At 40.8% G+C, this 26,381-nt stretch overlaps 1 protein-coding gene across 1 annotated transcript in view; it reads left to right on the top strand.

Annotated features, from left to right (window-relative positions):
- The window catches only part of Tbc1d19 (TBC1 domain family member 19), a 95,683-nt gene extending 69,868 nt beyond the window's left edge, over positions 1-25,815 (top strand). Inside the window, exons 16-21 of the mRNA XM_052199158.1 lie at positions 8,334-8,366; positions 11,805-11,914; positions 13,827-13,918; positions 18,875-18,990; positions 23,720-23,790; positions 25,413-25,815. Coding sequence (XP_052055118.1) covers positions 8,334-8,366; positions 11,805-11,914; positions 13,827-13,918; positions 18,875-18,990; positions 23,720-23,790; positions 25,413-25,487 — 497 coding nt within the window. The 3' untranslated portion in view covers positions 25,488-25,815. The remainder of the gene's footprint in view (positions 1-8,333; positions 8,367-11,804; positions 11,915-13,826; positions 13,919-18,874; positions 18,991-23,719; positions 23,791-25,412) is intronic.
- The last annotated feature ends 566 nt before the right edge of the window (positions 25,816-26,381 follow it).

Raw genomic sequence — 26,381 nt, 5'->3', positions numbered from 1 at the left:
CTCATAACAAAGATGAGGGGACTCTGAAAACATAATGAAAATACATTACTTTAAATCTCTTTGTAGGCGTTAAGTTGATAACTTTTTATCATCTATATTAATTAAATAAATTTAAAGTGCCACTAACCTCATATCTATTTAGAACATAAATTTAGATAGAAGTGGAAAAACTCATTAAAATTTTGTTTTAAATATAACCTCTGCATTCACATTTAGATGTTTTTATTGTAATGGTTTGGAAATTTTTATGCTAAAGTATCAAAGTCATAGTTATAAGTTTTAGTTGGAAAGATAACGAAAAATCTAATTTCTCCATTCTTTCAATCTGTATCTTTACTGACATGTTGATTATATGTAAGATGAGAATACAGAGCAATTTATTATCTCAACAAATGGATGTAATGAACTTTACTAAGGAATTCCAAGTGAAAGGGTGTAAGCACTTCATCTGGTGCGAGATGAAGTGAATCCGATGAAAGTTATAAAGATGATAAGGAAGGGAAGGCACAGCCTGGTCAGTGAGAAGCATACTACCATCTGTGGGCTTTACGAGTCATATCTATGTCCTATCCAGTTCAAGAACTGTTTGTTTGTCTGTGGTTAGACTAAGTCTTCTATTTCTTTTTTCCCCATTAATTTATCCATATATTCACTTTATACCCCAACCACAATTTCAATTACCCCCCTCACACAATCCCTCCCCCTCCTCTTCACCCCTCTCCTCTGAGAAGGGGGAGGTCCCCCACCCCTGTCCCTGGGTACCAACCCAAGTCACTGCAGGACTGGCACATCCTTTCCCACTGAGGCCAGGCAAGGAAGCCCATTTAGGGAAACAAGATCCTTAGGCAAGAAAGAGTCAGATGCAGCCCACTCTGCAGATGTGGGGAACCCGCATGAAGAGCAAGCTGCACATTCAGTGCACATGTGTGAGAAGCCCAGGTCCAGCCCATGCATGCTCCTTGGTTCATTGGATTCTTTCTTTTATCTCTTGTATTCTGTTGTTAATACTTGAATCTATGACTCCTGATTTCTTTCTAAGGTTGTTGTCAGATATTTCCTATCCATTCACAGTGAGGCAGTGAGAGGCCAGTGATTGGAGGGGAAGGAGAAGGAGGAGCTAAGAGAAGGGAGGGAGAGAAGGAGAGAGAGACAGAGACAGAGAGACAGGCAGATATCCAGACGGCTTAAGATATATATCCTGTGTTTTGGTGAGGTAGGAATATTGGGATAAGACTTTATCATTGTAAATTAGCATTATGAAATTGGGAGTTTCTTATATATAAATATATTTGGTTAACTATTCAAGTTTAAGAGTCATGCTTTACCAGATACTTGGAAGGAGTGGGTGCTGGGCAGAAGCTTGAGACTCCCACCGTTTACAGAGTCTATGGTGGAGAGGAAACACAGCTGGGATGCTGTGAGAACTAGCTAGAATAGATTGGCTCAACAGCGACAGTGAGACCCGCCGGAGCAGTACTCATTTATTAATTATTTCCTAGTACCCAAGGTTTTCTATCTCCAGAGTTGTCTCCCTTTGTGATTTCTTCATTGTTTCTACTTCCACTTTTAGATCCTGGATAGTTTTGTTCAGTTCCTTCACTTGTTTGTTTGTGTTTTCCTGTATTTCTCTAAGGGATTTTTGTGTTTCCTCTTTAAGGGCTTTTACCTGTTGATCCATGTTCTCCTGTATTTCTTTAAAGGAGTTATTTATGTCCTTCTTCAAGTCCTCTGTCAGCATCATGAGATGCAATTTTAAATCCAATTCTTGCTTTTCCGGTGTGTTGGGGTATCTGGGACTTGCTGTGGTGGGATTACTGGGTTCTGATGTTGCCAAGTAGCCTTGGTTTCTGTTGGTAGGGTTCTTGTGCTTGCCTTTCACCATCTGGTTATCTCTGGTGCTAGTTGGTCTTCCTGTCTCTGGCTGGAGCTTGTCCCTCCCATGTGTCCGTACCCCTGGAAGACCAACTCTCTTCTGGCAGGGTCTGTGCACAGAAGGCTGTGGAGCTGCCTGGCTCGCTGGTGTAAATGGGACCTGGAAGGCTCCTGTCCCAGTTGCTCCACTGATTGTATGCCCTGTGTGCTCCTAGATGTTCCTCTCCAGAGAGATATTGGAGAGAAGGTGGAGATCTCGCCTCCACGCTCAGAAGTGGAGGCACTGCTGGGAGATCACTCTCTCCTGGCGGGCTGAGCACAGAAGGCTGTGGAGCTGCCTGGCTCCTTGGTGCAAATGGTGGCAGGAAGACTCCTGTCCCAGCTGCTCCACTCCCTACGCTTTATCTTAATCACACATATATAAGTGAATTTTTACTTCAGTGCTTTTTATTTATAGGCCCTCATTGTACTTACAAACAGTAACAGCCTCATCTGTCACCGCACAGAAGATGCTGAGCTAGAATCTGAAGATAATGCATGATATGAAATGTAGCCCTTGCATTGTGTAGAGCAGTTGATGATTTCAGATTTTAGGAATGTAATGAAATTTTAATTGAGCATGAGTGATATTGCTGTACACAGCTCTTTGGACTGCTATGCAGATCACTAGCCCAATACCTATAATCTTTGTTAAAATGCCTTCACATCATCAGAATTTGTAGTAGTTGAAAATAACAATAAGGGTTCATTTTAATCCACTGGTTGAAAATGTTTCAGTAGAGGCTTAACAGGAGAAGACAAAAACAGGTTCTTAAAAAATATTTTATTTTATTTTCAGATATACAGGGGATGGGGCATAAGAATGCAGGTGCTCTGTCAAGATAAATGTGTAGTTCGGGTTAAGAGGGTAAGGATTTTGTTTTTAGGTTATAGCTTCCTTTAGTAGGGTTCTGATAGGATGCATTGTATACAGTATTATCAGTGAAAGCTACTGAAGTCTGAAAGCCTGCTGATGGTGAGTCTAGTATATTGTACCTCAAAGACTCTGTACTCAAGATCAGACAACAGAGGAAGCAGAGATACATGCGGAGTACACCTGAGCTACATGTGGGGTGAATGAGCGGTCAGCAGAGGCCTGCTGACATACAGGCCTTCCTCTTAGTCTCAGTACTATTTTCAGAAGATAACAAGCAATTTCGAAAGTTGGTTAGTGAGCAGGGCATTTGGAGGGAGGAACAGAAATTAGGAGGCTTTTGTAGAACCACAGGTAAGAGCTTGCCAGAGCCCAATTACAGGCCCTGGATGGAGGTAACTAAATAAACAGTTCAAAAATAGCAGAGGCAGAGTCTCCAGGCTTCGTGTCTTTCTGCAAGCATGTAATGGGCACAATTATATTCTTGTCACAGTACTTATCTTAGTGGGTGGATAAGTAATATCTATCCTATGCTCAAAGGATTTGTGATTTACAAAAATAAAACTAGACCAGTGAGATAAGAGAAGGAAAGTGGTTTGTCAAGTATTGGACTATAGTGCACACGGTGGCTTTGCTAGCTCACCCTCCAGTTGGCCACACTATAGGCGGGACATCACACTCACAGGATCCATCTGTCAGAAATCCAAATATTCAAAGTTGTAGCCAGAGCAGGAATCTAGTAACATTTTTTTGTGTGTGCTTTCTTGCCTGGACACAGATACCTTTATAAAATGTGGAAGGCCAGAGTTGACTTCTCAGTCTTCTCAGCCCTCCCTAGAGTACAGTAAGCACACCTCCTCACATCCTGTTGATGCTTTCACAGAGAACCACCCTTGGACTCCGTCTCTATCCTGCAGTACACACACACACACACACACACACACACACACACACACACATATTCTTCAGGACTGAAAAGAACAATCAAGCCTTCTGAGCTGGCTTTAGGAAGTTTGGCCTGGAAATCTGGGGTGGTCACAAAGAAGAGTGACCTGAGCTTAGGGTCACTGTCCTCAGCCTGAGAGTGTTGTGGAAGAATAAATAGGCTAAATAACTTATCTCCATGTCTGCAGGCAGTGACAGAGCCAAGACTGCATAGTGTTGTCTGGGCATACAGAGAGCCGTGCCCGGCACATGCCCTAGCTCAGCTGTAACAGGAGTGCTCTCTGATGAACTGTTCTGGGTGAGAAGTTCAAGGACTACTGCGAGATGATTCTAGAATGTTGCTGAAAATGATCAAAATACATTATATAAAATTCTAAAATAATAATGGTATTTTTTTTAAAAAAAACTTTGAAAGAGTAAGCCAGGGGCAGGGCTAGTGGGGAAGAGCATTGCCTAAAGCCCTGTCCACTCAAAGGCTGAAGAGGATAGAATCCTCTTCAGAATTGAGGATTAAAGCCCTGTTTGTAGGTTGGGGAAAAGGAATGATGTTGGTGATATAGCCCAGCTGACCAGAAGGAGACAGCATTCTACATCAGGTACCAGAACCAAAGGAGAACTAGGAAGCAGTAATAGTCCAAAGGGTCTTTTCTTGTATGTCAGGGGATGTACTGAGCAATCATGGAGACAGCATCCAGAAGACAGCAGGATGCTGGGGTTTCACAGTGTTGATTAAAGATTAATAAGGAGACCTCTGGTAGAGAGAGTGTGGAGGTAAATATGACAGTCTTGGAACTAGTTGAGATTAGGCGTGGCTATAAGAACCTCAGAAGACCAGAACACATAAGCAGAAGGTTTGGGGAACTGCCTCCCCTCTCAGCTCATTGCCACATAAGGCTGATGGAGAAGGAACCTTCAGGTGTCTGCAGCAAATTTAACCACAGCAGGCAGAGAGAGCCCTAGATTTAGCTATCAGAAGTTAGGACTGCATAGGCAGAAAATATACTGCATCATGTAAGGGTGTCTGGGAAAGTAAAGAGAAGGGCTGTAGAAAGTTGATTTTTTTTTTCTCTTAAAAAAAATGAGCCTGGCTTCAAAAGAGTTTTACATCTATTTAATGGAAATGTAAGACCTGAGAAAAATGGGTCTTTAATAATGTATGATGAAGGGTGTGGGGGGTATGTAAAATCTTTGGTTGAAAGGTTTCTATAGAAACTAAAGATACATAACGTAGAAGCTCACTGTGCTTCTGTGCTCCATCAGTAGAAAAGCAGATCCTTGGCCATCCTCCTTGCACAGCCGTGTCCAGTGGACTGTTCTCCCAGCCATCACTTGCTGCCAGAGCATCCAGCCTCTGGCTTCTGCTCCCTTTGCCTGGCCTACTGTGCCCCTCATCCCTCTTTAGCCTGCTATTTTTCTTGATAGCATTTATCACTGTCTGAATGTAGAAACTTATTTTATGATTTTTCCATAACAAACGGTCAGTCCTGAGAATAACATCCAGCACATCCTAGATGTCCCGGAGATACTTGTAAAGTAATAAACATGAAGGGGAGGAAGGATAATTGATGGAAAGGATTCCAAAGCAGGGATTGGCAAGCTTGTAGTACAGCCAGCCAATGGGTAAATAGTCCATGTTTTCCCGGCTACTGTCTCTCTGCTCTGTATTACCATTTGTTTTTGTAAATACTCCTTCAAAAGTACAACAGCCATTCCTAGCTCACAGTGAAATTAGCTTGCTGACAGCTGGAGAAGGCAAGGAAACAGGGTTTAGCAATCTGAGAGGGGAACAGGAATTGTCTTCCTGCTGAGGATGCAAGTGAGAAAAAGTCAGGAATAAACAACAGTCAGGCCAGAGTTGATGCCAGTGGCCTCAACCTCCTAGTGCAGGGAAGGGAGGGTCTGCTAGGCATTAAAAGGGAGAGCATTTTCAAAGCATAGAGAAGCTAAACAAAGAGCGATAAGAAGAACTCTAATAAGCGCCAGATACAAAGTAGCACCGTGTCTATCAATCTGTCCATGCTATCAGGTGAGACAGCGGAGAGAGAGTTCCTGAGACTTAGAGCATGTTACACTTAGTCATGTCGCCTAACTCCTGGGTAGTCTGGCACACTAGCTCAAAATACTGACTGGATTTCCCATGACGGTATTTTTATTGAGTTGTTTTTAACAAAGAAATATTGACATTATTTCGTGAATGTCTATTTCAAGTGTATACATTTATTGTAAACCCGTGCATTTTAATTCTCTATTAGTAGCTGAGCCACACTTATCTCCTTTAATCATGTAAAGTAGGTTTTATTATGTTCTCTGATTTGTGGATAAGGGAAGTGAAGCTTGCAGACGTTAAGAAACTTACTGAAAGGCTCGAAAAGCTCCTAAGTGACAAAACTAGATTGGCCAAGCAAGTGTGCTGTCACCAGTCATGGCCTTCACTGACTGCACTAGGGCACTGGGTCGTGCACTGATACCCCGGGACAGTTACTGTCCTTACCCTTTCTCTGTCACCATTTTTATGTTGTCTTAGATGAGAATATAGATAGTATATATCAAGGAGAATAACAAACACGTTAGAAACAATCCAAACCCAGAATTATCTCCAACTGGAATGATTTACAAAAAAGAAATGTAGCAGATAAGGACACAGACTTACTCGGGTCCAAAAACAACTGTCCAAATGCACTGTCTTAGCTGTGGCTGTGTAGGGAGGAAAGTGCTTAGAGGTTTTAGTCATCAGCTTCAGATGAGGATAACATGGGTGTCTGTGCCAGACCATTTTTTTTCTGAGGAGCAAATGAAGAGCCTCATAGACTCTCAAAGGCTCCCACTCGTGACATGGCTGGGGCTAAAGTGACTGTTTCTGCACATTTCCAGGAGGGCTGTACATCACCTTCATGGTCAAAATTGGGAATACGAAGTAGACATCACAGGGTGCTGGAGTTTGAGCTGGCACAACCCAAGCATGCCTTGGGAACACCCAGGTCCTCTCTCTATTACTGGGCGTTCCTTAGACTGAGATCCAACTGTGTCTTCTTAGAGCTTAGTCTAGGCGGCCTGCTGGCACTGTTTGGCCTCCTTATTGGTTAGACGAATACAGACTTTCTATATGTTAAAATAAGTAAACAAATCAATAAAAATCTTTTGGATTTTTTTCCTAGAGTGCATTGATAAACTAATTAAATATACTACAAAATATCCAGTAGTATAAATTACAAGTATTCTGTTTGGAACCAAGCCTATATAAGTTCTAATTTTTCATGGAATATAACAAGTTTAGAGTGCCGAAGTTATACTTTAAGTCTTTATTTGCAACTGATGTGGACTTTGTGTGTAAACTTTTCAACTGATGTGTAAAGTTCTTGCCAATTATTATACCGTATACATTTATACTAGAGCCCTGGCAATATGTCTCCTAAGTCACTCCAAGAATATAATTATTAGTAAAATTGATGAAATAATTGTGGTATTTTATATAAAGTGATGTTTTCAAAAATGCCTTGAAAATCTCACTGATCCTTGGCAGTCTAGACCCCAGTGTGGGATGTCATAGTTTAAGGGGAATGTACTAAGTTTAAGGACACTGCAGTAGTTCTCAAATTCACTTCCATGGCCAGTCTTACAGCTTGACCCTCTTCTTTGTAAGCATGTATATTAGTTTCTATGGCTCTACCATCTCATCTCATGGGGGTAGATTGCTCTTCAGTCTAGTCTTTTCAAAAGAAAGAATTGAGCTGAGAGACAAAGACAGTGTAGCAGAATTTTATTTACAAAGCAAAACAGAATGATAGTACAACCCAGAGAGATGTGAGCAAGCTGATCCGAGCCTGTGTGTGTGTGTGTGTGTGTGTGTGTGTGTGTGTGTGTGTGTGTGTGTGTGTTAGGGGTGGGGGCGTGAAGGGCAAGGAGACTGCGCAGATCCGTGGGTGTTGCCCTGTTGATTTTCTTAATGCATTGTAAATATTTATGAGGTGTGTGGTGTATTTATTCATGGGAATAAGGTTATCTTTTTGCTCCTTACAAATCATGGTAAATCCTATCGCCTTTATAGGGCATTTCTTCCCATGATTCTATTGAGAGGCCCACAAAGGAAAAGGTCCAGATCATAATGCAGATACTGTTACAGTTAAACCTTAAACCTGGGCTTTGGAGGATAATAATGAGTTGACTCCTTGCTAGTACATGTGTCACAGTTAGGAAGGGACAATGACTTTTACTTGGTTTCTGACACAGTGGGAACAACCAAGCCGTTCAAGGATGTTCAAGTCAAGGATGTTCGTACACAAAGCTGCAATCTGACTATAGCTGGGCTCACAGGAGCAGAATGTCAGCTCTCTCATTTCTAACTCACGAAGGCGGAGGCACAACTGTAGTTTTCCAGTCACTTCCTGGCTAACTCCCTGTTTACTCAGTCTCAGACACAAGTTTGAAAATGTTTAGTTTACTTTTCTAAGAGTGTTAAAACACTGTTGTTGGTTACCAGCACTGTCTTTCTGACATTTCAGACAAAGTGAAAGCAGAAAGTAGAGACCTGTCCATTTGCAGTTTTGATTCTTTAACTGTCTGCAGGAAGCAGCAGAGTGTGACTGATTCACTGTTTACATTTCAGGTGTCATCCCTTTCCACGGATTTTCCATGTATGGTAAGTTAGGCTTGATATGGTCATCATTCTTGTTATGCTTGGGAAATTTCAGCATAGTGATAGTGCTCATTATCTCACCATTTATACAATGTACTATATACATTTAAAACATTAAATTTAGTATTTTTATATGTCTAATTAAGAAAATTAAAAATAAGATCATAATTGTTCAGATAATGATTTTTCAGCAGAAGAGAATTAAAACACACTATGAAGTTTGCTGTGAGCTTTGCCATCTAATCTAATGGGACAAGACCACATTAATATTTAACTTTACTATAGTAATAAAAACAGCATGAAACTGGCACAAAACCAGGCATGTTGGTTAATGGAATCAAACAGAAGTCCAAGACAAAGGTTCATATGCTTGTGGGTGCCTGTTTTTTTTTTTTTTTTTTTTTTTTTTTTTTTTTTTTTTTTTTTTTTTTTATGAAGGAAGCAAAAAGCACTGGAGAAAATACAGCATCTTCAACAATTGGAGCTCATCAGACTGGATGGCCTCATGTAGAAGAAAGAAAATAGATCCCTACTTATCTCCCTGCACAACATTTAACTCTATATGCATCAAGGACGTCAGCATAAGACCAGATGCCCTGAATCTGATAGAAAAGAAAGGAAAGAATAGGCTTGATCTCACTGGCTCAGAAAGGACATTCAGACCAGGACACCATAGCACAGCACTAAGACCAGTAGTTAATGACTGGGGACTCATGAAGCTGAGAAGCTTCTCTATGGCAAAGAACTCCATCATTTGGGCAAAGAAGCAGCCTACAGAATGCGACAAGATCTTTAGTAATTATACATCAGATAGAGAGATAGTATCTCAAATATATGAAGAACTAAAAAACCTGAACATCAATAGTACAAATAACCCAATTAAAATGGGGTGCAAAACCAGTAGCTAAGATCTAGCTATACCACTCTTGAGTATATCGATCCAATATAAGTGGAATCTGTCCTACTTCAGAGAAATGTACTACTCATTCATGACCATTGCTGCTATATTCCCAGGAGCCAGAAATTAGAAACAGGTTTATATTTGACTGATGAATAGATAATGAAAATGCAGTACATTTATACTAAAAAAATACAACTGTGAAAATAGCAGGTAAATGGACACAGCATCCATTTTGTCCTCCTTGAAATAACCTAGACACAAAAACACAAATCTTTTATGTTTTCTCTTATGTGTGAGCATTAGATTTTAAGCCTTCAATATATGTGCTGCAATACAAATAACCCCAGAGCTTAGGTACCTGTAATGGGCAAGGGTAGAGGAGAGACTCCCAAGAAATGGGAACTAGATGTTACAGAGTATCAAAGGGAGACTAGAATAAGAGGATTAAATAGGGAGGGGCATGGGAGAGAAGTGTAAAGGAAGGAATATGGGGAGGGCCATTGGAAAACTATATGAATACTGCTACTATAGAAGATGATGAAATATACATGTATAAAAATATGTATATTTAATATATTTATATGCAATAAATTAATATACAAAATATTTAATATTTAAATTAATATATTAAACTTGATATTTATTTGATATAAATGATATGTAATATACATTATATATACACATACACACACACATACACATATGAAAATAATATAAATGAAGTCACCAAATAGCAGGGGAGACAATGTTCTAACTAAACATCTTGAGCCACCTAGTAAGCCCTCCAGTGCAGGAATAGGTTACATCTTGTTGCAGCATTGATCAAAGGAACTCCATGGAAACCCCCAAACATAATAAGATATGTCTAAGGCTATTGGATGCTCTCAACAATCTGATGGTGACCCTTTTTTTTCCTTTTCATTGATTCTTTGTTTCACATTCTATACCCCAGTCCCACTCCTCTTTCTGCCCCCTTGTATCTGCCCTCTACCCATAGTGTAGTCTACAGTTTATCTCTCTGTTCACCTATCTTCACTAGCAAATGTTCATCTCTCCTTCCCTCTACAGCCATTAACTGAATATAAATCTTCAGGGACAGTTGATGCCTGATGAGATCCTCCCCACTGTATGACCGGATATTGCTCGTGTGCATATTTGTGTAGGTGTTCACAGTCACTGACATGGACTTTTGTTTTTCCACTGTTTCCTGATTCCCCCAGCTCTTACATTCTTTCTACCCATTCCTCTACAATGGGTCCCGGAACCTGGAGGTGGTGATGTAGTCATCCCACCCATGGCTGAGCACTCAGCTGCCACTCATTTCTGTCCTTCTAAGAGTCATGAGCATGTGCAGTTACCACTGAGAACTGCATAAGGAAGCCAGAAGATAACTGGTGGGAAATATGATCAAGGTGCATTATATATGTGCACAAAAATGTCACAAAACATTATGAATAATTTATACTAATAAGTAGCAAAATATTTGTGGTAAGAACTAAGGAGGGGCCGGGTGGTGGCAGTACACGCCTTTAATCCCAGCACTTGGGAGGCAGAGGCAGGCAGATTTCTGAGTTCGAGGCCAGCCTGGTCTACAGGGTGAGTTCCAGGACAGCTAGGGCTATACAGAGAAACCCTGTCAGATAATATCCGATTGTTAGTAAATATCGTACTTTAGCAGTATTAAAAGTTTTGTCTTTAAGAAACTGATAAAGATGCTCTCTTGGTAATGCTTGTATGATATAGACCTTTGAAAGTCATATCCAATGAAATAAAATAAGTAAATAAAGAAAAAAAGGAAATAAACAAATACTGGAAAAACAAAATAAAACTTGTTGTAAGATATTGTGTTTTTGTGCATAGAAAAATCCAAAAGAATTATTAGTCTGTGAGGATTGATAAATGAGTTTAGTAAGACTGATGAATACATAATCACTACAAAAATAAATTTTCTTCCTATGTTCCAACAATAAAGGTGCAGAAAAATTACACATTTTACAGCAGCTCTGATTTAGTAAAAAGTGTAAAAATGTCGCCTTTAAGAGGTGCTGTGGGGTGGGATCTTCATTTCTGAAGATCTCTGAAGGTATGTGAACAGAAAGATGGTATACTAGGTGAAAACATGGTCTACATTGTACCCTCGAATAAATATCTTAGCTCTCTTGTGCCTCAGTTTATCCATTTGCCAGGGGTCTGCATACTTCACTCTTTAAAAGGTATTTGAGGTAGTTCGTATGACTCTTTGAGCTTTGCATGCATACATATTCATAAACATACACGATCAGTTCCTTCTGAGTTAACTGAGAAGCTGAGATAGATTCTAACCGGTTGTTTGTAACTTCTACAGCTATAATATTTGGCAGTTATTTGAATATATACACATGTGCATATATTCTCCCTTTCAACATGAACACACAGGGAAGCGTGATAAGAAAGCTTTGCTGCGGCTATAAATGCTGTACTTCTCGATTCGCCCTTTGCCTTTCATGAGCTCATTCGAAATGCTGTAGTTCTGTGATGTTACCGATTATGTTCTCTTTCAGTTGCACCACTGTGTTTTCTGTATCATGAACCTTACAAATTGTATCAGATATTCCGTGAGATGTACGTCCGCTTTTTCTTCAGACTCCACTCCATCTCCTCTCATCCTTCCGTAAGTCCATCAGTTGGATCTGCTCAGACTCTAAACTCTTCTTTCCCTAAAGAAAAAGACTCTTACTTAGTTTGGAAAGCAAGAAATTTTAATATATGGTGTCAAATAACGCATTTCTAGAATCAGTGAAAAAGAAGAAAGTGATGTTGAAATATTTTGTGGAGTAGAGAGGAAACATCTCTTGTTAACTAGATTTTAGCTTTTTGTGCTGGGGGCAGGGGCTGCCTGGATTCTCATCCTTAACTAATAGGCCTACTGTCCTTGTTGATGTCTCCATGCGAGGAGGGAGGTTGGGGAGGTCCTCCGGGCTGCTTCAGGGAAGTTAGCAGAGCAAACCCGGGCTGGCTGGATGCTCTGCGCATGTCTACTTTCTTGTTCCTGTTGTTGCTATAATCACCATTATCACTTTATCTTTTTAAATGTTACTTTGCTACATATTTTCCTTATGTTTATTCAACACCTACATTGACAACAGTTTAGTCTTTTATATGTTTTATTTCTTTACTCTTTTTGTTTGTTTGTTTTCTATTTCCCATGAACCCTGGCAAAGACAGCATTTACTTTTCTGTCAGCTTCCCCTTTGCTGTTCTCTGGCCTTCCTACGGGTGGCCTGCCTAGCTGCCTGTGAGAACCTGTTCACTGGAAGGAAGCGTGGGCCTGCCAAACTGCCCAGTGAAACCTGTGTTCTTCCTACTAAATTGAACAGCTGGTTTTTATTCTTCCATTTACAACTGTATGTTCCTGCTCCACTTTCTTTGTCTTCAGTTTTCCCTCTTGCATTGCTAGTGAAAGTTGGCAACTAAGAGAATTCTAGAATGTCACAGATAAGCTAACAAATCATCTTGAGACTCTCCAAGAGAATTGGATTTAGCTATTATTTTCCATTCCTATTTAATCTAGAATAAACAGAAAGAGAATATTAATTTTCTTTTCTAATATCATTGTCAGGATCACATTCTCATAACCCACATTCACATGCACACATTCACATCACACCACACATGCATATGGGTACACATCAGCACACAGAAACATGCACATGCAGACTCGCATACACATTTTATGTCTCAGAGTTTTGCAAAAGCAAACTATCTGGATAGCCACACCTTCCAGCCCTGCCCCTTCCCTTCACAGGGGATTGACGGAAGCTCATCTCTTTTTCAGGCTTACAGCCAGCCAGAAACTGTGGAAAACCATGAGTTTAGAAACTCCAAACAAGGGTGAAAACTTCCTTATCAAGGACAACCCAAGGAACACCGAGCCTCAGAAAAACTTTATTCAGAGTTACTGAGGAATAAACACATTTGAAAAAAATACTTGCATAAATTATTTATTTCTGCTTAACAAATAATACTCCTTTTAAAAAAGTAGATTTAGTAAATAAACAAAACCTGTATTCTGAGTAATGAGATATTTTTGCTTGAAAACTTCTTGATGTGATTCAAAGAAGTGAGAAAAGGAGGAAATATTTTCCCAAAGGGTAAGACTGAAGGCAAAGACATGCACATGGGAGAGACAGGGATGGCAAAAGCACCAGGAAATGCCTAGGACCTGGAACACATCCAGTGAAAACAAAGTTTGCTAGACCTACATGTCCGTATGTGGCTCACAAAATGGCAGGGTTTTTGTAAAGGATGTTTATGTTTGCCTTAGATTCTTTGGCTATTGGAGGGAGAAGGTGGAGCTCCTTTAGGGAGTTCGTATGCTTAAAAGGAGACTGTGTAGCATGTGAGCAAGTATGTATCCATGACCATGTAAGCTTTGCCTCTAAGTATAGTGTTAGAGATCCTCTGGTGTCTTCTCTCTTTTTATTCATAAGGAATATTTGTATGCATTGTCTTTTTGAATGATTTGTTGCCACACTTCATATTTAAAGACTAAACTGTGTATTCTGACTTGTTGTTGGATCCAGGGCATTGTGTCACTCTGTTTGCTGTTTGAGACTCTTCTTCAAACGTATCTTCCCCAACTCTTTTATCATCTTCGAGAAATCGGAGCTCAACCGTGAGTATTTTCATTGCCTTGCTACATCCTCACAATGCTGGAAACACAGGAGCCTGCTTTCCCATCACTCACAGACACACTATGTCCTCAAGGAAGTAAGGCAACAGTTCTCCCCTCAAAGTGATCATTGTTAAGTACAACTATATTGTGCCCCCCACCCCCGCAAACACACACAAATGAAAGGCTTCTTAGCAGAGGCCGGGGATGTAACTTGGTGGGAAAGCACTTGTCCTACATGTGTGAGCCTTTGGGTTCAGTTTCCAGCACTGAAAACAAAATGTGCCTAGGATCTAATAGCACCTATTAGAGGTTGTATTCACAGGTATTGATTCTTGTGTCTGATATAAGGATCACCACATTCATCTAATTTCATCGAATGAATGATGTTTCCATTCATCCAGTGGAAACAAGTCCAGCCTGGGAAATATGATAATACCAAGATTAAGTCAATGTATCAGATTGCAACATATGAAATATGTCAAGTTAAGGATTGCTGTTTTCACAGAAGAGAAGCTGAACAAACACATCCAGCGTTGTCCTGTGTTTTCTCCTTACAGAAGTTTGGATTTGCTTCACTGACTCAGTATGAGCCATAGGTGAACGTATAGATTAGCTCTGACCTTAGGAAGTGGTTCTGCTTCCTTTTAAATGATATTATCTAGATTAGTGTTTTGCCTCTGTTCTCTCTATGCGCGCGCGCACGCACACACACACACACACTGTTAAGGAAGGTCTGTGTAAAGAATGAACACTCCCTCTTTGAGGCCATGGGACTTAAGGGCAGCCAAGTATGGTATTTGTCTTCATCACACTTAAATGTACACAGATCCTTCCTGAGTGGGTGTCAGTGTAACCCAGCTGCAAACACCACTTCTATGAAGCTGTGCCATCAGGTAACATTATTTATGCTGCAAGTTCTTTATGCTTAAATCAAGATAACTCAATTTCCTTACCTTATAATGAGGATAATTCCCAACTTATGGAATTGTTTGCAGATTCAATGATTACTGACAAGATGCAGACATGGAAGGGGAGGGTGTGAATGCTTTATCTCCTTTCTCTGAAGCCCCATTGGATCTGAGAAAGATTTCAAGTGTTATTTAAAAATTACTTCATATTCTCATTTGATAATTCAGAATTGATACTCTTTGCTTTGTAGCCCCTTTTGAAAAGTACAGGCTTGACAGTGCCCGCCCCACCTCTTTTTGTTGATTATTCTGCCTAGAGATTTATTAACTTTAGCCATCTTTGAAAGAATGGGTTTTCTGTTCTGTCAGGTTTTCTCTTGTTTTCCAGTGTCAATTGCATTGACTTATGCTCTTTCCTTCTTTCCTCCTTTATACTTTGTTTATTTTGCTCTTATTTAAGGTACCTTTATCTTTCTTGATACAGGTATTAATGTTAACAAATTTCTCTCCAAGTCAATTTTACCTTCAGTCAATGAAGTCTGATAAGTAATCATCTCATATCAGTCAATTTAAAATGTTTAATTTCTTTTGGTATGGTGGCACATGCCTTTAATCCCAGCATTTTGATCCTTGTTTCTGTGATTGCTATTTACCTTTCAGCAACGTGATTGTAATATATCTAGACTGAGATTTCTTTGAATTTATTCTGTTAGTCTGTTGATCATCCTATGACTTTATATCTGTTATCAAATTGGATTTTTTTCTTTAGTTCCCTTCCTCTGGATATGTTTTGTGCCCCACACTTACTCTCCTCTTCTTCTGGGTTACAATGACACCCTGGCAGTGCTTTCAATTTTGTCCCCTAGACAATTGAAGTTCTATCTATGCTTTTTGTTTATGTGTCTTTTTAATTTTTATTTATTGGGTTTTCCAATCATTTTGTGATTTGGACTCAATACTTCTTTAGATCATATATTTCCCATTAATTAATTAATTTATTACTTCATATCCCAATCGCTGCCCCTCCTCTTCCTGGTTCCCCACTTACAGAATCCTTCCTCCCATCTCCCTTCCCTTCTCCTCTGAGAGGGTGGAGTTCCCCCCCCCCATGGGTATCCCTACAAGTCCCTGCAGGGCTAGGTGTATCCTCTCCCATCAAGGCCAGACCAGGCAGCCCAGTTAGGGGATGGGGTCCACAGGCAGACAACAGACTGAGGGACAGCCCCTCCACATGTTGGGAGACCTACGTGAAGACCAAGCTGCCTAGCTACTGCTAGGTCCAGCCTGTGTGTGCTCTGGTTGGTGGATCAGTCTCTGAGAGCCCCAAGGGTCCAGATAGTTGACTCTGTTGGTCTTCTTGTGGAGGCCCTATCACCTCAAGGTCCCTCAGTCCTCTCCCCAATTCCTCCATAAGAGTCCCCAAGCTCCCTCCGATGTTTGGCTGTGGGTCTCTACATCTGTTTCAATCGAGTGTTGCAGGGAGCCTTTCAGAGAACAGTAATGCTAGCTTCCTGTCTGCAAGCATAAAGGAGTATCATTAATAGTGTCAAGGATTGCTGCTTGCCATTGGGGTGGGTCTGAAGTTGGGCAGGTTATTAGTTGGCCATTCACTCAGCCTCCGGTCCATCTTTGTTCCTGCATTTCTTATAGACAAGACAAATTTTGGGTCAAAAGTTTTGTGAGTGGGTTGGCGTCTTTATCCCTCCACCAGGAGCCCTGCCTGGCTATAGGAAGTGGCTACTTCAGATTTCATATCCCCACTGCTAGGAGTCTCAGCTAAAGTCCACCTCCTTAAACTCCTGGGAGCCTCCCCCATCCAAGGTCCCTGGCACATCCTAGAGATTCCCCTCCCACTGCCCATCCCCTGCCAGCTGCGACTTCTGTTCATTCTTCAGGCCTTCTGTCCATCTCTTCCCCACACCTGATCCTGAATTCCCCTCCCCAGCCCCTCTCCCACCCAGTTTCTCCTTCCATTTCCCTCTTATGACTTTTATTCCCCTTCTAAGTGAGATTCAAGCATCCTTGCTTGGACCTCCCTTCTTTAGCTTCTTTGGATCTGTGAATACTCATAGCATGAGTATTCTGTACTATTAGGCTAATATCCACTTATAAGTGAGTACATACCATGCATGTCCTTTTGGGCCTGGGTTACCTCACTCGGGATGATATTTTCAAGTTCCATTCATTTGCCTCTAAAATTCATGATGTTTTTAATAGCTGAGTAGTATTCCATTATGTAAATGAACCACATTTTCTGTATCCATTTTTCAGTTGAGGGGGGTCGGTGTTTCCAGTTTCTGGCTATTATGAATAAAGCTGTTATGAATATAGTTGAGCAAGTGTCCTCATGGCATGGTGGAACATATTTTGGTTATATTCCCAGGAGTGTTATACATGGGTCTTCAGTTAAGATTATTCCCAGTTTTCTGAGAAACAACCAAATTGATTTCCGGAGTTGTGGTACAAGTGTGTACTCCCACCAGCTGTGGAGGAGTGTTCCCCTCACCAGCATCTGCTGTCACTTAACTTTTTGATCTTAGCCATTCTGATGGGTGTAAGGTGGAGTCTCCGAATCATCTCAATTTGCATTTCCCCGATGACTTATAAGTGCTCCTCATGTTCACGCTCATTGTCTCTTTCCTTGGTCATCTCAGTCTACCATCAGCCTACTCAGTCATTTGGAGGTTTCATCATTGTGTTTCATTTTTTGCAAACAATTACGCAATTCTACAATTTTCATTTAGTCATTCCTCATATAAAACTCATGGAACTATATACTTGCAAGGGTAGATTTTGCTATGCTAAGCCATCCCCCAGCGAACTTTATTAAGATATTTTGGCCAAAAGTGTTCTTTTGCTTGATTTAAAACAAACCAAAAGGCTTAATTTGTGACTACCACTGACCAATATGTGGACTTACTAGAAGATACAATAATTCAACTGAGAATATGACAATGATCTTTCAGGGACAGTCGAGGGATTTTTTTTTTTAGATGCTCATGAACAACACAGAAATGTGAAAGGTCTATTTGTCTCTTAGGATGCTAAAGCAAAGGGCTCATTTTCTGATTCTGGAGGAAAACTGTTATTGTAAAATAGATGATTTATAAATGCGAGGTCCCATACATCTTTGAATTTTTTGAAGCAAAGTGAATTCAGTTGAAATTGTTTTTATCACCTTGTCACTAAAATGGAGGGTTTGAATAAGATCCCTAAGGTCTCTTGTTGGTTTACACCGTGTGTCTTCCAGACTTCCTACAGTGTGGGTTTACTTTACTTTATCCACTTCATAGAGCAGCGTGGCTGAGATGCATGGGTAAAATTTGTTGAAATGAAAAGTATAAAAGCACTGAATGTTCTCTAAAATATCTAGAACAACAATCCAGATTGCCGTGCTTGTCTAACATTAAGAATGTTAGAATGCAGCTCTTAGTCACATGCTGAAAAACTACAGTGTAAAACTGTTTATAAATATAAATATATATTTGTATAAATAAATATAAATATGGTCATACATAAGTCTTCCTCTTAATAATTTTAGAATATTAAATGAGGACCCACCTTTTTTATTAGATATTTGCTTTATTAGATATTTGCTTTATTTACATTTCAAATCCCCTTTCTTCGTTACCCCTCTGAAAATCCCCTATCCCATTCCCCCTCCCATTGCTCACACCACTACCCCACATTTCCTGACTTGCACCCCCCCCCCCCATTCTGGGGAATCTAGCCTTCACAGCACCCATGGTTTCTCCTCTCATTGATGTCTGAAATGATCATCATCTGCTACATATGTAGTTAGAGCCATGGCTTCCTCTTTTGTTGGTGGTTTAGCCCCTGGGAGCTCTGGGGGTTCTGGCTGGTACATATTATTGTTCCTCCTGCAGGGCTGCAAACCTCTTCGGCTCCTTGAGGCTGACATTTTATAGCTTTTAAGAAATAAGGGGTCTCAGAAGATCTACAATAATTGGTTGGATTCTTCAAACGTTGCCTGTTTTAATAGGAAAGATCAAATAATACTATTAATCCTTATTTCCCTTATCTACAGACTTCGGATATCATTTAAATGGATGGTTCGAGCTTTTTCTGGATACTTAGCTACAGATCAACTCTTGCTTTTATGGGATAGAATCCTAGGATACAACTCTCTGGAAATTCTTGCTGGTAAGAGTAAGCATTTGTTTGTGAAACCCATGTTGTTGTTATATAAAGCCCCTTTCCTATTTAACACTCACTGGTCGTCATTAGAGAATGGTCTTCATTCACTATTTCTAGTGCATGGACATAATAGATTGAGCAGGCTTAGAAAACACATTCTGAAGTTCTACATTTCTGATGCATCCATTTCACTGCTTGCTCTAGTCTTAGTCCCTGTGAGTTTTATACAGCAGATAGTGTTGCCTTTTGCTCTTAACCATGAGCTTCATAACATTCTGTCCTGCACCCCTTCTCAGAGGATGAGCATCCTGCATATGTTCAAGCTCTGTTCTTCTGGTCTGCACTTTATCCTAGATTTCTAGATTCCAAACCTTTTCATTTTTGCTAGTAATCTCTGGCTTCGACCCTGGTGCTAAAATTACTTCTTTTAGATATTGCCTCCTAAACAACGACAACAACAAAACAAACAAACAAACAAACAAAAAACAAGTAAACCATTTCTTCCTTTGCTCAGAGGAGCCACAAAGTCATCTATTGTTGCTGCTTAAGGAGCTCATACAACAGATGAGCAGCAGGCCCCCACACTGACACACTAGAAACATGCTCCTTATGTGCACTGCACCCGAGTGCACGGGTGGCTGCATTGCTTCATCACTAGGATTATTAGACATTTCCAATAGCAGGACTATCTCTACAACAATAGATGGGGCACAGGAAAGCTTGCGATGGTGTTCACTTCCTTTCTTTAATGTTAAAAATCACCTCTCTGGGAAATTGTAGAAATAAGACTGATGTAAAAGAAAAATGTGCCCAGAGTGTTCTCTAGACACCATATTAACATTGTCTTGAATGCCAGAAGTTCATAATATTTGGGTGACATTTGGAAAGGTGAAAGTAGAACAACTGTAAAGTGCCGTGAGGGTAAATGTTTCCCCAGACACTGTAAGATGGCCGTTGACTAATGTTTCTACAGCTCCCGGCCTCCTCCCCTCATTGTTCTTAAAACTCACACAGACTTTTTAGACAAGAACCGCCCGCCCGCAGCATCTTAGCTGAAGGAAGGTGACAGATCATCTAGGAATGGAAGGAATGCCAGAGAGTGTCTGGATTTTCAGACATTCCTAACAAACTGCCCTTCTCCTCTGGTGTAGTGCTTAAATGCTAGGTGATCCTGCCCTTCTGCGGCCCATTTCTTTAAGGATAGTGTGGCTTATTAACATTTGCCTTTGTTAGGCCTTTTGAGAAGACTCAGAGAAAAGATACCTACTGCCATGTCTGACAACCTGAATTAAATACCCAAACCCGTATGGTGGAAGAGAGACCCACAAGTTGTGTTCTACACAATCTGATTTCTACACACCTACTATGGCTCCCATATGTATACCATGGCACTCACTTACACACACACACACACACACACACCTATAGACATATACACATACACACAATAGCATAACTTTTAAAATTAAAAGCATCCCTCTTTTCTTTTTAAAGATTGTGTGTGTGTGTGTGTGTGTGTGTGTGTGTGTGTGTACCCACACACCAGAAGAGGGCATCAGGTCTCATGGAGCTAGAGTTGCAGGCTGGGAACTGATGTCAGGTTATATGAAAGAGCAGCACGTGCTCTTAACCTCATGTCATCTCTTCAGCTCCAGATCTGCCCCTTTCAAGCCAAGATCGTTTCATGGTTTTCTCTACTTTCATTACTGTTCCCTTCCCTAGAGCCTTCTAGTTTCCCCCACAAAGCAGCCTGGTTTTCTGCTACCATTTTCAAATGTCTGGATTTGATGTGTCACCAAGTTCCTCTCCTTCTGGTATACCAGACACTGGTAAGAGCATACTCCACAGCCTTTGGCTTCATTTTGGAGATAACATTGGGCAAGTGTTAAAGGAGGGAGCTCAGCCTAAGAAAGTACTTCCTCAGAGAGTGAGTAAATAGAGTGACCTCTGTGTCACCTGAGAAGTGGTGACGGTGTAATGTGAAAGAAGCATTGAGTTAGCAAACTTTCAAGGCCCTTCAGACTTAAAGTCTCTAACTTTGTTTCCTCATCGCGCCCGTAGCTGAAGGGAAAGGGAAAGACAAGTGTGCAGGATCCTAGATTAGCCTCTGCACAGAGGCGCTGCTAACCCCGACTGATGCACGAAGCACATCTACCCACCTTCTCACGTCTACACATGAAACTGGGGGGTTGGGAGCCCCCAACCTTGGAAGTCACATAAAAGTTCATAATAATAAGTCATTGCGCATAGAGATACACAGATTCCCATTGATTATGTCATACAATTTTGATACAGCTATTTAAAGGCCACCTTTTTTTAATTTTACTTTTTCCATTTTATTGAAGATAGATTCTTTTTTTTAATTTATTGATATATTTATTTATATTTCAAATGATTTCCCCTTTTCTGAACCCCCACTCCCCGAAAGTCCCATCAGTCCCCTTCCCTCCCTCTGTTTTCCCACCCGACCCTTCCCACTTCCCTGTTCTGATTTTGCTCTATACTGCTTCACTGAGTCTTTCCAGAACAAGGGGCCACCTTTTTTATATCAAGTATATATTGTGGAATCTTTAGAAATCTTTCCACAAATATATATGTCCTTAATTATGATTTACAGACCACTAAAGAAGAGCTTAAAACAGAAATGATATAATGTCTTCATATGGTTTATTAAGTTTAAATTAATGAGAATAGTTGTTTTAAAATAAAGAAACTAAACACAAGTTCCATATCTCATATGAAGCATGATTTCAGTTAAGAATATCCCAAAGTCTAGGCCCTCTCCCCATGGCCAGCAAGCCTGTTGTGAGCAGAAGGGCTGGACAACCTCAGCATGAAGCAAACAGAAAGGCACTTGAGTGATGTGACAACCAGATAAATAAAGGCTATGAGCACACATTTGGATGCTGAGTTCAGTCAGTGGGCTTACCTACCTTTGGACAGCTGACCTCCATCTGAGGCTCTTTCCTGCTACAGCAGAATATTTGGACAACCTGTCAAACTTTCAGCCAACTGCTCAACTGTCTACAGGAATGAAAGTGGGGATCATATTTCTTAGCTTTAAAAATGTTTCCACTCTCCAAAACATGATTCCAGGTAATGGGAGGTCATAAACAATCGCTGGCCTACAGAATGGTTTTGCTGCTCTTGTGAAAATAATGCCCCATAGCTTTAAATTCATTTTTAATCCTTTTCTATGAAAGAGAAAAATCCTTTGTTCCAGATCTCCTGTGTGCCTTATTTCATGGTGTATAATTCCAGCTGACTTATTCTTAATTTGTATTATTATTATCCCCTAGTTTTCTTCATGGCCTTCCTATCTAATTATGATGCTCTAGACAAGACTTCTCAAAAATCTCTCATTCCCAAGGAAAATGTCTGAGCTCTTTCCAGTTATGGCTGCACTGCAGCTTACCTGGGGTGGTTTGGAGGCCTGGACAGCAAGAGCCTCATATCCATTCCTCAAGCAGAGCCTTCCCCCTGGGAGGGCCCAGGACCACCATCATCCTTCCTCGCAAGCAATATCTAGAAAACCCTCTGTGGTGCAGCAAAACTGACCCTCCCAAGGAAAGCACACAGTCAACGGTTCAGAGCTGAGTCCCTGCTCCTTGTCTTTGGACTCATTAGGGAAATCATGCAAAGGTTACCTGCACAGGTTTTAGGACCAGACAGAAGTATCAGTTCTACCGTTTCTACCTGTGTGACCACAAATGTATCAGCCAACACACTGTGCCTTAGTTTCTACAGTAGCAAAATGGATTTGATAATAGTGCTTAATGCAGAGTTCATGGGATGAGAATTAAGTGCCAAGGTTATTCTCATAGTAAAATATTGTTTAAAAGTTTATGTTAGCTGTGCAATGTACCCAGGAACCATTCTCCTGAGTCATTAATGCTCATTACCACATATTCCCTGACTGTCAATGCTCTAAAGGGTAGGAAATGCACTAGCACCTCGAACCTCAGGCCATGGGGACCAAAGGTAGAGTCAGGAGTCCTTTCTAGGCAATTTCGCCTTTTCAGGGTCACCTGTCTCATACGTGGGTCCTCTGCTCCCCATAACCCACTGCTCTCCTGGAGTTGTGTGGTCGCTTCTATTAATGGTGTGTGCTTACCCGGCCCTTCTGTGTGTGCTCAACAGAGACAAACAGTCCCAATGTTTTCTACTTAAACTTCAAATTGTCTATGTTTTCAAATTTTCAACTTATTTTAACTTGTAATGTTACAAGCTAGCATTGTAAATATCAAGATTAGCCTCACATCAGCCTTCTACATAGAAGTATCCATTTGTGATACTATAAAATATTATAAAATCACTTTTTAAAGTTTGCATATCTATGTTTATATCAGGATACCTCTCTCAAACTTATTATTAAAATGAGTTTTTAAATTTTAACTTCATATTCCAAAGGCTTCTCAATATTATATACTAAAATCTGTGAGATATTAGAGCACATTTCAGCAGTTATAATGTTAGTTGTAGGTGTGAAAGAAGTCATTTAAAAGTGACTTTTTAATACCAACAAATTTTTCTTTCTCCAAACTGTGGCACTCTGTGAAGGAGCCAGTGCCATCCTCTAGAATAGATGCCCCACTCCTTATGACTCCTAAGGCCGAGGGCAGAGCAGCAGCTGCTCTGCCTGCTCCTTCGCCTTCTCACGGTGGCTGTGGGCACGGCATGAGTGTCTGGGCTGCTGAGGAGGCCAGCTATTGAAATGCTGTGCGTTCTTTTCCAGTGCTGGCAGCTGCCGTGTTTGCTTTCCGAGCAGTGAACCTGATGGAGGTGACATCACTGGCTGCAGCTGAAGTAAGGATAAATTTCACTCCGGTGGGATGGAAATAGTTCCTGAGAGGCAGCCAGGCCGGCACTTTAGTGTCTGCTGCATAGGACATGCACTACTTGTAGCTGAACTTTTTAACTCGGGTAAAACCTATAAATTCTGAGTTAAGTATTATTAAGTACTCAAATTTCCCTAATTACTTGAAAACAACCTTCTTATGAAGGGTCATAAACAAGATTATTACAGGAAACCATTATAACCATTATGGGAAACCAGATACCTAGTGATTTTAATTGGAACCACGAGGGGTTATGGCATACTTTCTTGTTGCACATGTGTGACAAACAGGAAAACTACTTGAAAGAGTTAAATAGCACATATTTGAAGGGCATACTAATGACACAGGCTCTGGATTCTTTTTGGTGGTGAATGAATGCTTTAAAACTGATTCCTCCCTCCCTCCTTCCCTCCCTCCTTCCTTCCCTTTCTATGTCAGCTCTGTTTATTTCTATCCATCTCAGAATCCAGTCATGCTCCTAAGACTCTTGCTAGTGCTCCACCATTACCCCTCTCTTCCTGTTCTTTCTTGATGAAATCTTCTTTCCCATTCTCTAGTACCCATGCATGTATCCCTTGCTGCCCGGGGTATGGGTGGCACCCTTGGGGTTTAATTAGGGTTGCTTTCAGGAGCTCAGGCATAGGAGTATTTACTGAAGTATGGGCAACTTACTGGGAGCTAAACCACTGAAGAAAACGACCCCCCCTTCCTCTATCAGCCGTTAACTGTCATGACCTAAGAAACCCATGAGGGCCTGTGAACCTGTCACCCACACAGGGTGCAGTTTTGACAGACTTTAAATGTATCCAGGTAGGCCTCACAAGTGTTCAGCCCTACACCCTCTCCTCCATCTCTTACATTTTTTCTGCCCCTTTTCCACAATGTTCCTGAGCTTTAGTAACAGGCTAAGCACTTGACAATCCCAAAAAGAAGATTTAATGATATAAGGTTCAGATTAGCCCCAATCTATGGGGGTGAAGCCCATGAGAGGGACTGTTTGCAAGTAACTGCTATTTGAGGGGTGTCATTCTTCTCAGCAGTGTAACCACTGATAAACTTTAAAACTGATTCCTTTCAGTGATAGGGTTTATGCCTGAGATATGATTCACTTAAGCAGTGTCTATCAGGTGCTGTACTTGTTATGTCTCAGAGATGGAAGTATTGTCCTTCAGTAGCCTTCTACATGTTGTGTATGAGGGGAAGAGGATGTTTATATATCTTGTAACTGAATAAATATTAGCTCCATCTCAACAAGACTCCCTGCAGTCCTTTACTCTCTACACTACAGTAACGGGTCTAGGATTCATAATGGAGGTTTATTTATAGAAGCGAGCTGAAATGTTAGACCTAGAAACCCCTGCTGCCTCGTGTGTGTGAGGAGAGTGCAGTGCTGTGGCTGGGTCACTTTCTTAGCACACTGTAGACTGTATACATGTTCAGAGAGTCCGGAGGGGAAGTTGTAGCACAGTGAGAGACTGAAGCCACAGAATTTAGCGGGAGTGGCTTCCAGGGACACAGAGCAGGTGTTTCTGTTGTGTGTGCTTTGACAGACCTTGGTGTTAATAATTCCTTTTTGGTTCTTTGTTCCAGGCAGTTCTGGCTGACCTTTCTACTTTAAAAGTCATGCCTCTTCTTCAAATTTTTCTGTTTGCTACCGTCACCTGATCCTCGAGGTCGCTGACAACACCTCTCGTTTTTCATTAGAAACTAATCATGAACTATGCAAACCTGCATACAACCAGAATTAAACTTTGCACATAAGCCAATAAAGATCATGTTCCCTCCTCGGTTAAAGCTAAGAAGTTTTCACTTTTTAAAACAATAACCCTACACACCAAATACTGCACTTGCATGCTGATGATTGTCAAGAGAGAAGCAATAGACATCAGTTCTGCTGGACTGAGCACCTTCCCTGCAGATTCCTAACTGGTAACAGGCACGCACCGTATATGCAATAAGAACTAAAGACACTGTAATAAACTTGAAGACGTAACACGCTTCTTGTCAGTTTGTAAACTTTTCCCTAGATAATAATTTTATTTTATAAATTGTTCCCCACTAAAGCTAATTGGTTGGATAGGGCTTGAAAGGGCTTGAAAATAATGCATTTCAATGTTTTTTCGTATTTTTTATCAACTTTTAATTTATGATGGATTTTCAGATCCCTCCCATTTTATTTCTCCATTAAACATATCTATTGGAAAAAGGTATACAGATATCTCTAATAATGTTTTAGCTTGTTTTTGTTATTGCTTTTTTTTTTTTTGAGACAGTCTTATATAGCCGGTCTTACATAACTACTCACTGTGTAGCAGAGGATGACTGAGTTCCTGATCCCCTCACCTCCATCTGATTACAGATCCATCCCACCCACCTGCCCCCACCTGGTAATAGTTGATTCTTCCCATTGGAAGTCAGAATGTGTAGAGGGATCCCTTTGCACTTCCCCGCCTTCCATCCTTTACACAGAAGCCTTGACACCGCTTGACACTCAGGGCCGGATTTTGTTCCTTGGAAGAATACACGGAGGAGCGATCAAGCCCAGTTTGCTCTGCCAAC

Source organism: Apodemus sylvaticus, chromosome 11 (genome assembly GCF_947179515.1).
Source record: "Apodemus sylvaticus chromosome 11, mApoSyl1.1, whole genome shotgun sequence".
NCBI lineage: Eukaryota > Metazoa > Chordata > Mammalia > Rodentia > Muridae > Apodemus > Apodemus sylvaticus.
The sequence above is the reverse complement of the archived record's forward strand: the minus strand, read 5'-3'. Positions and strand labels throughout refer to the sequence as shown.